Source organism: Melanerpes formicivorus, unplaced genomic scaffold (genome assembly GCF_026170545.1).
Source record: "Melanerpes formicivorus ecotype bairdi unplaced genomic scaffold, bMelFor1.0.p_v2 SCAF_14, whole genome shotgun sequence".
Lineage (NCBI taxonomy): Eukaryota > Metazoa > Chordata > Aves > Piciformes > Picidae > Melanerpes > Melanerpes formicivorus.
The window spans coordinates 9,966,573-9,979,346 of record NW_027142366.1 but is presented as its reverse complement, the minus strand read 5'-3'; the positions used below and the strand labels follow the sequence as shown (position 1 = coordinate 9,979,346).

Sequence of the window (12,774 nt, the reverse complement as noted above, 5' to 3'; positions counted from 1 at the left end):
GCTGCCTTCATTTTGAGAATGGAAACATGGAAAATAAATGAAGGCAACATCTAAACAAAAGGTAAGTGTAGCATCACAGGTCTTAACAGGACTTGCACTGAACTGTGTTCAGAGCCAGTTGAAGTGGAGCATTTTAATGAAGATAAATGAAACAAAACCCTTTATATAAACAGTTTATTTACTCTAAACAGCAACACAGACAACGCCATATAAACACAAAGGAAGTGATGCAGAGTAAGGATGCTGGCTGACTTTGGATCTCAGAGGCTCTTAAGCAATTACAACCTAGTTTCTGAAAGATAGAAAAACAAATTCAGGGAGGGAAGGGGGTGGAGGGCATGATTTTCTTTTTTCATACAGCCAGCTAGAGGCTAAATATAGTTCTAACATTTTAAAGCATGCCTGCATCAGATAGCAAAGTAACTAGAGATACTAGTGAATTTATAGAAGTATAAAAGTTTATAATTTTACAGCAGTCGAAATACTGACATCAATATTAAAATAAAAGCAAGTTTTACATAACAATCAAAAATACAAAAGACTGAAGGAAGAGACCCTGTATGAAAAAACTGGGGGCAATTCAGCAAATTTAGAACTGTATACAAGTGGCGAATATGGAAAATGGCACACATACAACCCCCTCCCCTAAGTGGATATTAATTGTACATAGCAACATTAGATTTTGCAAAAGTTTTGTAAACAAGTTCTTGCCAAACCAATCCCTTCCTTTTTAAGATGCTGCATGACAGATGCTTATGATGGTGCAAACTTCTTGGCTTGTGCTCGAACCCTCTTTTCATATTCCACTCTGTTTTGGCTGGATAGAAGAGAGACAGTGTAATTACAGCTTGTGAAATCAGAAGCCCTGTGACAGGGCTATTGTTCTACTTATCTTCAATATGAAACCAAGTCCTTGTTGAAGGCAAACCCATCAGATAGGAATTCATTGAACACTGCAATACATTAAAGGCTTTTCTGGACCATTACTCTGGAAGTAAGGTACAGCTTAACTAGTTACTTCCCAGACTTCACCCATTGTCAAATCACTGCACTGACTTCAGACCAAGCCAATCTCCACCAACATCCTTGTGCTTGCAAGCCAGCAGCACCTCACACCCAACCTTTCTTATCCACCTGAAGTTACCACTCTCCACATTATGACCTAATTTCCAATGTCCTAACAGCACAAAGGGGTCAATGAGAGCAATTCACTGACACTGGATTTTGTAGGATTTTAAAGTATCATCTGCACTGCTCTGGGGATAGAGGGGTAGAGGTCTTCAGAAACAGAGGTGACAGAAGTGAGGCCTCTCACTGAATCCAAGATGCACTACCTGTCCCTGTGTTTCCTTTTCACTAGCATCCTGCAAGACATTTTTGACAGCTTGCAACTGAAGTCTCCCAAGATGCCATTTTTTCAAACCTGGCATTCTCCTGGAGACTTGTTCTCCTGTCCAGAATGGTAATTCCACATCTCCAACTTGGTAATTATTTCAAGCAGCTGTCAATGCCAAAACAATTTGCTTAAAGCATGTTTCTCCCTTAAAGGTTATGGACCAGCCATCCACTTTTAATCCTGACAAAATTTTAAGATTGAGCCTTATTTGAAAAAAGGGTCCTTTCAAGCTCACAAATTATCACCTTTCTCAACCAGTGCAAACTTCATTCTGCTAAAGCTACAAAGCTTTCTGTACTCTCTACTCCTTGTTTCTAGTTTTCACAAAATGCCACATACTTCCTGCAGAAATCACAGCAGCTCTCCTTTATTCTTCAGGCACAAGTGCTTCTGGACAGGATTAAGCTATTCCTATACTGATGAGGGGAACTTGTCACCTAATTTGGTCTCCTCTGCTGCTGAAATCATTATGCCCCATCGCAGCTACTGATGGCCTGACTGAAGGAATCTTCACAATTACTGCTGCTGCAGTGCTGTTTGAAGCTCCACTAACCTATTCACCATGAAATCACTATTTTGTTCAAGTCAAACACAAGCTAAGCATCTTCACAGGACAGAGTCATGAAGGTTAAGAAAATAACCCTCTCATTCCTAAAACATTCATGTGTTACACTGAGTTACAGGCAGCTGTAAGCAACAGGACAGCTTTCAGGCTGAGAGGGAAAGACACTTACCAGTAAATTGTGTACGCCTCTGCTTGAGCTGGGTCTTGAATATTTGGTTCATTTAGAAGTTCTTGTATTCCTAACAAGATCTAGGGAAGAAGGAATAGAAGACACATAGGCATACATACTACTAACAGATATTCCATTAAAAAACCTTTAGAAACCAACTGTAGAAACAGAGTGAGTATCTGACATTCAATGCCAATCAAAGGGCTAAGAGTGTGTAAGTACAATTAATGACCTGTTTAATTGTGATTGCTGGCCTCCAGTCCTTATCCTCCTCTAAGATGGAGAGACACACTGTGCCTGAAGGATACACGTTTGGGTGGAATAATGGTGGCTCAAATTTACCTGATGAAGAAGAGAGAATTACTTGCATGGAACACTAAGATCAGGGATTTGCTTTAGATTAGTGAAACAAACAAAGAAAACCACTTTCTAAAGCAGACAAGTTTGAGACCAGGAAGAGACATTTCCAAAACTTAACAAGGAAACTATGTATCCAAAGATAACTGTTGTACACAGTATCAGGAGAAAAGCAGACCCACGTGTTACAGCACATCAATGAAAAGGTTGATGAACTTTAAAGAATTATTTAAGTCCTTGCCTTCTGAGTTCTTGGCTTCAAAGACCAATTCAGCATTATGAACATTAGGACAAATTTAACATTAAGAAAGGGATTTAGATTTAGCCTAACCATGCCTACCTGTCAGCGTCCCAAGAGTGCTGATCAAGCAGCAAACATTTCAAGTGGTTCTTTTCCCAAACTTTGAGGAAACCCAAGCAGCAATCATCCTATCCTCACAGATTTGTTACATCAAGCACTTAACTCATTTAATCAGAGCTTTCTAAATGCTAGGTGGTGGGCAAGGAAAAAAAGGCAATTTGCCTTTTTAAGAAATAAATGAATTAATAACCATTCACAGAACCTCCTGGAGTAGTTGAGCACTGCTCTAATAATATTAACCCATGCTGGTTAGTCATTTTACTTACATTTTGGGGGTGAAGAAGGGTAGTCGTCCTTGAAAAGCATCCGTAGTTTAAATAAGCCACCTTCCCACGGTGTCTATAAAAAGTCAGAGTTTAGAATACAGCAAGGAAAAGTCAAACTTGTGGGGAAAAAAGCTCACCAAGAACTGTTTATGAGGCAAAGCACCAGACATCCTTCTGCCACACAGTACAAAATAGCTGTCCGACACTGAAGCTCACTGTCAAGACAGAGACAAGGAGCTGAAGAAAGAAAACCCTGCTTTTCTTCTTCATTACAGCTAGGAAGTGTTGCCAAGTCATCAACAGTTGAAAATAAGTACATGGATAAGGAAAATATCCAGTACACGTGAACAGAATACACCTGAAGTTTTACATGATGCACACATAACAAGGAAGGGGCTGCTATGCCCCACTTAAAGCAAGTCCAAGAAGATAGGATAGGGATACACTCCTTAAGCACGTGCATGCAAAATGCTTCTGTTCTGCCTCACAAGAACATGGCCAAGAAAAATCTGAACAGCCCTGTAGTCCACTTTAGTTGATATGAGGTTCACTAGTTTAACTCTGGCCACATTTGGTAGCACGTAGTCGCTGAGATTTCTTCTTTTTGTGTAACAGATACTCTAAGCAGCTTTTTATCCCTATCAGAGAGTGGTATGAGCACTTTTAGAAGCAGTTCCAATACTACAGAGCAGACCTTATTTGGTCTGAGAGCTCTACTCAAAACAATCATCTAAACACAAAGGACAAAAGCCTGTCTTGAGGATGTACTTCCTTGTCATCTTACTTGGCAATGGGGAGAGAAGTCCATCTTCTGACAAACTGATTCTGCTACGTGTATAAATACAGAAAAGTTTAATATATAATGTAAAATTCTTTCCCTTGTTATGGAAACACTGCAATGAAAAGTTAAGTGGCAAGTTCATGCTTTAAAACAAACTGGAATAAAGATGTTTTCACATCTTAGCAGCATAAATGATCAAACCTTATCCTCAGGGAAAGACAAGTATGCTTGACAGGTGTGTTTGAAGACCACCTTAGGAGGAAACCCCTAATTCTTTCCTAGGTGAATTATGTCATGTTTAGGTGAAGAGAAAGAAAGAGAGACCCACACCAAAACAGACCACCAAAAACCCCAATCCCCAAAGAGAAAATGCATTCCACTGTCATTGGTATTTACTGTGCAAAGTCTCAATCTAGAATAGGAAAAAATGTGCAATGGAATACTTAGATACTGAGTTTTAAAAAGCAAAGAGGTTTCATTGTATTTGCTGTAGTGGATTTAAAAAACTTTGTTGTGAACAGCTGGACAGTCAAGTTGTCAACATCCAGAAAGACATTTTCCATACCTTCTTAGAGGGGACAAACTTGCCAATTTTTGAGAGGAATCTTTTGACAGAATAAACTTTTCCTGTTTCATTAGATTTCAGCCATAAGGGAAGACAGATAAGCTTTCAATAATTTCTTCAGGTAGACCACCAAAACAGCCAACAAAAAGCTCTTACTGCCCTTCTGACAGAGCAACATACTTTATGGATGACAGACAGACACTCAAGAGCCTTACTAAGGTAACAGCATGACAGCAGTATCAAGATTATCTTGCCTTACAGGACAGGTTGCAGATATTCTTCAAGTCAAATTGCAGGTAGCTAACAAGTGATCTACTGCTCCAAAAACTGCATGGAGATATCCAGCCCAGGACTAACATCTCTTTACTTCAAGTTTTGATTTGGATGACAAGAAAGCATTTTGAGGGTTTCTACTACTCATCCATCTTAGAGGAAGCAGCTGCAGTTTGGTGTGCCTCCAAACACAACAGCAATAGAGAGAAACTGGCTGGCCTGGCTGGTGAGCAAGGCATGCTGCTGCTTGTTGAAGAGAAGGCATTTTTACTGGAGTGAAGTTTTTAAAGGAACCTCTATAAGGAACCATGTGAGCATGAGTGGTGTGATGCGTTTTCTGGTAGGCAAGAAGTTGGCTTCAGGAGTCTTGTTCACTCCATGTTGTGGGTTTTAAAATGTTAAAGCAGTAGCATGAAATTTTCACATGGCACAAGGATCTGAGTTGCTTAAAGATGGCATCTCAGTAAGTGGCAGATTTGGTTATTATGAGGAATAACCTTGCTCTGTCAGAACACAAGGGGATGAGTTTTTCCTCACAGTTGAATTTTTAGGTGCTTCTTCAAGAACTAACTTGAGCTGTGGGGATAATTACCAAAGTACTAAGCTAAAAATAATGATGATTGTAATTTGATTTAAATAATTTATACCAGCAATGCAATGTTCAGCACTGAATTGAGACAGCAGTACAGAATCTGCAGGGCTTGCCTGTGTGCTTTGTCTTCTCAGAATCGAAGGAACAATCTTAAGCGGACTTAAGCAAGTTGGCAAGAGGCAGCAGAACAGGCAGAACAACAATAGAAGGCCACATCCAACGTAAAACACTAAAACCACCAAGAAATTAATAAGAAACTGCATCCACTGAATTCAAGAATAACCTCTATACAAGTAACACAAAATAGAAACAAGATTCTGCTCAGAATATTACAACGTCAGCGTACAAAAATCGAAGCAGCTTCATGCATTAATGATCGTTTCCACGTCAAAGTTCGCATTTGCCCTATCCCCTAGAATCAGATCAAGATGACAAACATAATCAATAATGGATTCTAACATGGGGGAAAAAGAATAATCTGCATTTTAAGGAAAAGGACCCAGAAGCACAATTGCAGTCAGATAGAAGGAAACAATGTTAGAGTTCTATTCTTTTGTTTCTAATACAAAGAGAATACTCCATTGAACGGAAGGCAATGAGATCTTGACTCAATAATGCAGAACTATTTCTTATGAAATCCAAAAACCAAGAAACATTACTACAGCACTTCTGTAGGACTGAGAGGCTGCACTAGTTTGACAAAAAAAAGAAACAAGTAGTTAACTAGCAGAGGCAACATTTTGCAACTATTGATCTGCAAGCTTAAGGGCTTAAACCAGCATTTGTAATGAACAAACATCACAATGAACCCTAGCGTGAAGCAGAAGACAATCTCAAGTTTGCTCAGTGCTGGGTTCTTACACACTCCTCTGAAAACTTTTACTCTCAAGGTGGTCAGTTGAACAAGCTCATGGTGTGTTTTGTCCAACATCCTTCTGAGCCCGCTCCTCCTGGATTCTTAAGCAGCACCAGGATCCAAACGCTCCTACTGAACTATGTGCAAGTTACACTCCCCGTTGTCAGTGTCACACATGAGCAGACTTTTTGTCGCTTTGCCGTAAGTGAGGTGTTAGGACAACAGTGAATCTTACCCCTTTCTTTCCTGGAATAGCACACTCCCAGTTCATTAGATTCATTGTGCCATCTGGATTTTTTGTAGGTACTGCTACAAATCCCTGAAGTGAAGGCAAAAAAAAACAAGTGGGTGAGCTTTCAGAAGGTGTACTTGGAATACTTCATGACGTACTTTATTTTTACACACAGTTATTTCTTTTGGCACTATGCAGTTTCAGGCTTTTTTTATTTACAAACAGAATTTCTTTCTTTTTAATCAATCAGGGTAAAGGAATGAATCATTATCAGAACACCAAAATAACTGCAGTCACAAATGTGACAGTTCTCATACTCACAAATGGATGATCTTTCCTCCAGGCTTTCCTCTCCTGTGCGAGTCTGCTAAGAGCTATGCCAGACATATTCAGAGTTCCTCTAAAACAAAAATAATTGCTTTCAGTATAACCTTTTCCTTATAAACACCACATTGTATTACCTGTTGATAAGCCCTGCTCTCAGAAATATTTTGGCCTCTGATTTTCACTCCTATAGCCAAGACACATTTTTGCACACTCTGCAGAAGCTAACGTCGGGAATAACATCCAATTCTCCATGTCAACACCTCTTAGTTACTGGACTTGCCCTACAAAATACTATCCCCACCCTGTATTTTCTGCTAGAATCACAACTTCAAAACAACTTTGACAGTAGCTTGACAATACAAACACTGCTGGCAGTGGGAGAAGTGTCCAGACTCGCCACTTATGCCACTGCTAAGTGCATATTTATCTCCTAACTACACAGCAAAAGGTTTGGCTTTCTTCTGCAGACAAGCACCTGTACTGTTCCTGTTTCTGGCAAACAGGGGAATAAGAAGTGTTATTTTTAGACTGTAAATTCCCTTTGAAAGCCAGGACTCTACACAACAGCAACAGAAGCATAGAACCCAACCACAGTACCTCCATTTTCAGTGATGCCACTGTTAACTATCAGACAGCAGCAGAAACAGAGAGCACTACAGAACTGAGCTAAGGAAAAGACAGGGGCCTACTCATTCCACAAGGCAAGATTTCAGTTCCAGTAGAAACTGAATGATCTTTCTGTAGCTTCACTGCCTTAGCAACAGAGAAGCACAGTGACTGAGATTGTAGCACGCACACAGAACACAGGTCACCACTGCAGGTGATGCAAGAACAGTTCTAGACATGATTGCATCAGAGTGGTGCTCTCACATTCAGAAGAGGGTCCTCCATTCACCAAGAACAGCAGCCAAAGCAAGCTTGATAATTTGCATCTAACTCAGGATTTCATATGCCACATGGCCAAGAGCTCCAATGAAGGCCTGCATTTCTACCCATTTTATGTAAGAGCTGATGCTTGGCAGTTGGAAAAGTGAATTTGTTCTCAACTCCACACATAGCCTTCATGACAGCCAGGAGAGTAGAATTCTTCCACTAAACTAGCTCACAGATATATGAAAGCAGGATTACCACTCTATTAAAACAAACATCTAAACACTGCAAAATGATGCAAAACTCATGTTCTATCAATATGTAGAGGAGTTATAAGAGTACTGCAATCTACTACTATAACTACATGGACTGTGGCTCACAAAGGTCATGGAATTGTTTCAGTTGGAGATCATCTCTAAGATCTTCATGTCCAACCATTGACCCAATACCACCCTGGCAACTAAACCCTGTCCTCAAGTGCCATGTCCATGTGTTTTTTAAATGCCCTCAGAAATAGGGACTCCACCACCTCCCTGGGCAGCCTGTTCCAACCTCTGACCACTCTTGCAACAAAGAAATTTTTCCTCATCTCCAATCTAAGCCTCCCCTGGTGCAACTTCAGGCCACTTACTCTGGTTCTACCACCTGATACCAGGGAGAAGAGAACAACTCTCATCTCACTCCAACCTCCTTTCAGGGAGCTGCAGAAAACAATGAGGTCTCCCCTCAGCCTCCTCTTCTCCACACTAAACACCTCCAGTTCCCTCAACTGCTCCTCACCAGACCACTTCTCCAGACCATTTGTTACCCTTCTCTGGGCCCTCTCCAGCACCTCAATCTCTCTTATGTGGGGTGCCCAAAACTGAAGCCAGTACTCAAGGTGCAGCCTCACCAGTGCTGAATCCAGGGGCACCATCACTGCCCTGGTCCTGCTGGCCACATTATTGATGATCCAGGCCAGGACCCTGTCAGTGTTCTTGGCCACTTGAGCACACTGCTGGCTCATCTTCAGCTGCTGTCAACCAGCACCTCCAGGTCCTTTTTTGCTGGGCAGTTTCTAGGCACTCTGCCCCAAGCCTGGAGCATTCATGGGGTTGTTGTGACCCAAGTGCAGGACCCAGCACTTGGCCATGTTGAACTCATGCAACTGATCTTGGGCCCACTGATCCAGCCTGGCCAGATGCCTCTGCAGAGCCTTCCTACCTTCAGCAGGTCCACACTTCTACTTAATTTAGTGTCATCTGCAGACTTGCTGAGGGCACCCCCAATTCCTTCATCCAGATCCTTGAAGCTTGTTTTAACAAGCTCACCCATTCATGCTGTGCCCCTTAGCATGACCTTCATGCCAGAAAGATTTACCAGGCACTAACCTGTCCCATGTAAGTTCATCTCAGTGTTCATCTGCTATACCTTTTAAATATTATTAGACAGCACATTTCTAATTTAAGTATTTACACATCACCTGAAGTGAACATACTGTAACTAAAAGTCTTTAAGAGCATCATATTAAGAGCTTCATGCAGTTCCTAGGAGGAGGGATTGTGAAATACCAACTGTCCTAACTTTTTTCCAGTTTTGCATGAATGGTCATAATGCATAATTTAAACTTCAAACCAGCAATTAAATTCATGTGAAATAAAGCTTTGTGAAAGGGACCATTAACACTAAGTGAACATGAACACACAAAAATGCCATGTGCACTCCAATATTCCTCTAGTATTCCCAACACATACATCTGTATCGTGGTTAAGTCAGAAGATTTGCATGACTTAGCATAAACTATACATCCCACCCCAGGTTTTAGTCTGTTAACACATAGGAGATGTGTAACCACTGAAATCATACCATAAGAACAAAAAGACTCTGCCTTAACCAAATTATACAGGAAGCCTGTGCCCTTGCCACAGATGTAAATAACCTACTGAATCCAGAGAGAGGTTCAGGTCTGCTGTTAGCAGCCAGTGCACGAATGTAGTACTTCCACAGTCATATGAGACCCTTTCTTGTGCTTATAAACTATTCAAATATTCTTGGATGCTTTAGTAACTCAGCTACCTTTTCTGCCAAGAAATACATTGCAGGATGCTTTCAAATACCTAAACTGCATTTCCTGGGGCTAATAGCCAATTAATTGCATGCAGCTCAAGGGAAATACCAACTTCTCAGAGGGTGTGTAAACAGTGAGCGTCCTACAGCAGATAACCAATTGAGTGACTTTTTAACAGCAAAAAAACCAAACCAGTTTTCAGACTCTGAATCCTGCTCGCTTTTGCAGCTGGATATGCACTAGACTGTGCTCTAGTAAATTAAAGATTATGTTCTGTAAGTATATTTTCAAATCTTGAGGCACTGGACTTAGTTAAGCACTGGTAGACTACATCCAAAAATTCAGTGTACCACCACCAAGTAGAGACTGGAGACCAAGATGACTGAAAGTGCACTTCAAAAATTAAGACTCCCTTCAACCTATCAACAAATTGCCAATATATTTATAGACTCTCAAGTGGCTCTTCAGTAAATGAATTTAACTTTAGACTCGCTGGAGCTTGAAAGGGCAAACAAAGATTGAGCATCTCAGTATGTATTTTTGCTCTCAGAAATTATGGAGCAGCAGAAGGAACGAGGTATTAGTCAGGTATTAAGCCTGAAGATGTGGTATTTCCAGTGCTACTTTTATCTTCAGTATTTCTTGTCCATGGTTTATCTTTTTTTTCCTCTCCTGTCTCCTTTACAACAGTGGTTTGCCAAAACATCTGTATGTCAAGTTTAGCTCTTGTGAGCTGTTGAAATATTTCTATTAACCACAAATAGTTAAAAAAATCAAAACAAAAAAATCCCCAAACACCCCAGTCCTTAAGTGCTCAGTTGTTTGGGTTTTGGTTGGATTTAGTTTGGGGGTTTGTTTGTAATTTCTTTTCTTCCCCAGAGAAATTTACTGCTAATGAACAGAATTGAGTCCCAGTGCATTTATGCACTGCATCACTGGAAAGAACACAAACTCTGGCACCACAGGGAGTATATCAACCCTACCTTGCAGGGGCTACATAAGCCTCCAAGGCCAGTCTTCCCATTTTGTTTGGTTTTAATCCCCCTCAAACACAGGCCAGCATTAAGAGGCTGCAATGTCCCTCTACTGCTATCAACTCGAGAGAAAATTAACAGAAACTTCCAAATTTTTCTCCATAACGTGCCTCTGATGCTATTGCTACTACCTATTGGGGGGGGGGGGGGGGGAGGCACAACACGAAACCAGCACTGATGATGCACGCAAACTTTGTGTTACATCACAGATCATCTCATCCTTCCATACCCTCTGACTGCGGGGGAAAAGGGAACTACTTCCAAACACAAAAGGCAAGCCTTGCAAAGAAGCAATCCTGTGCCACAGAAACAGTGATAGCACCATTCTGACCCCTGACAAGTCTATAAATACATCAGCAGCATGCTGTTTAAGCCTCAAGAACTTTCAACAGCTCTTAGTAATTCCAAGCAGAAAAAAGGGGAAAGAAAAATCGTTTCGACTGCTAGCCTTACGTTTTCACTTTCCAGGTTAAATACTGACACAGGAAGACGATACCATTTGTCGTAGTTTGCTCGAAGACTATACAAACTTTACTTTTCAGAAGGTGGAGAAAGCCAAGGGCTTGTGTTTAATCAAAGCACGCCAATTCTAAACTGGAATAGCAAATCTCCTCCTGCCTGCGGCATGAAAAAGGTAGAAGAGGCGGTACTAGCCGGACGGCTACCCGCGTCGCCAGGAGAGCAACAAAAGGAGCCGCGCGGCAATGGGTCTCGGTGCCCGACAGGCCAAGCAACTTCGCCCGGAGCGGCCGCGGCAGGACCGAGCACTGCCCGCCCCTGCCGAAGGCCGCCGGTCTTGCGGGCCCTGCGAGGGGATCGGGGCCAGTGTCTGAGGCCTGCACAGGGGACCATGGAGTCCACCCGCTGGCTCCTGGGCAAGCACTCACGGGGGCAGGACTGCTTTGCGCAGGCCCGGTGGTACCCACACCTCCTAAGCGAACTCGGCCGGCGGCGACCGAGACCCTCCACGGCTACGGGAGACGCAGAACCCGCTCCAGGCGAGCAGTGATGTGCCGGCGGGCCCGGCCGCGCGGCCGCGCAGAAACCGCCAGGCCCGCACATTCCGCCGCTGCCCCTTCCTTCACGACACAAGCGGCGAGCGCTAACCCGGGCCCCCGCCCTCCCCGGGCCTGGGGCTATCCGCGCGCCACGCCAGGCCCCGCGCTGTCCCAGGCCCCGCGCCCGGCCAGGCCTCACCGTGATCGGCCGCAGCACCCGCGCGTGTCCCGGATTGAAGCAGCAGCGAATGACCCGGATGTTCCCGGCTCGGCTCCCCCCCACCCCCCACCTTTGTCTCTGGTCCGGAGTTTCCCTCCCTCTTTCCTCGGTGCGGAACGTAGCACTGCTATGTCCCTCAACCCGATCCGTCCGTGTCGTTGCGCCGGCGCGATATGACCCCAAATACGATCCGTCCACCACGCTTTACGCATCTTCGCAAACTAGGACCCAGAGGTGGCCACAACAATGCCTGAGCACGGAGCGCAGGAAAGAATCCCAGCAAGGCTCTCCCAAGTGCAACCCCTCCCCTGTGCCCCTCAGCTCCCACAAGCCTCCGTCGAGAATATGACTGAATTTTTACCTCGGGCGCTGCGAGAGTCACCTGCGTCCCGAAAACGCCTTGTCCCCTGACGGGCTTTAGCGCGGGTCTGGCAGACCGCGCCTGCCGCGGGACGCGCTCGAGCCTAGCCGAGTCCCACCCACTGTGCCCAGCCGCGTCTCTGATTGGAGAGCGGCGGCGCTGCCCCAGGCAGTGATGGGCAGCCGGGGGAGCCCGTCAGAGGGGGAGGAGGGTAGCGCGGCGAGCAGCGCGGCGGGAAGCGGGGCTGCCGTGGGCAGCGCAGAGGCACGCGGGGGACTGCGGTGCAATCGTTATATCTGTTTAGCCCAAACCTGCTTTTGTTTGTCTGGTTTTTAAGAGGCAGCCTCATTTATACTCTGTAGGGTTTGTTTTCCACTGTTTTGAGGGGGGAGCGTTGGTTTTGCTTTCTAGGAACGCATTTTTAACAGCATTCAGGGGAGGAGTCTATAATTTTAAGCATAAGATAGTCCAGGCTGCCTTTAAAACTTTTGAAGCAAATAGGTA

The 12,774-nt window shown here is 43.6% G+C and overlaps 1 protein-coding gene across 3 annotated transcripts; it reads right to left on the bottom strand.

The window, feature by feature from the left end:
- Window positions 1-160: 160 nt before the first annotated feature.
- On the bottom strand, window positions 161-12,377 carry UBE2I (ubiquitin conjugating enzyme E2 I). Of its 3 annotated transcripts, none has more exons than XM_068146907.1 (7): window positions 12,271-12,377; window positions 6,735-6,813; window positions 6,417-6,500; window positions 3,115-3,187; window positions 2,363-2,472; window positions 2,131-2,210; window positions 161-817 (listed from the first exon to the last, which is right to left on the bottom strand). In XM_068146907.1, the coding sequence occupies exons 2-7, from the start codon at window positions 6,798-6,800 to the stop codon at window positions 754-756; spliced, it is 477 nt and encodes a 158-aa protein (XP_068003008.1). In that variant the 5' UTR covers window positions 6,801-6,813; window positions 12,271-12,377; the 3' UTR covers window positions 161-753. The 3 variants fall into 3 exon arrangements, with proteins under 3 accessions (XP_068003008.1, XP_068003007.1, XP_068003009.1); XM_068146906.1 differs by lacking the exon at window positions 12,271-12,377 and adding an exon at window positions 11,980-12,086; XM_068146908.1 differs by lacking the exon at window positions 12,271-12,377 and adding an exon at window positions 11,889-11,966.
- Window positions 12,378-12,774: the final 397 nt, after the last annotated feature.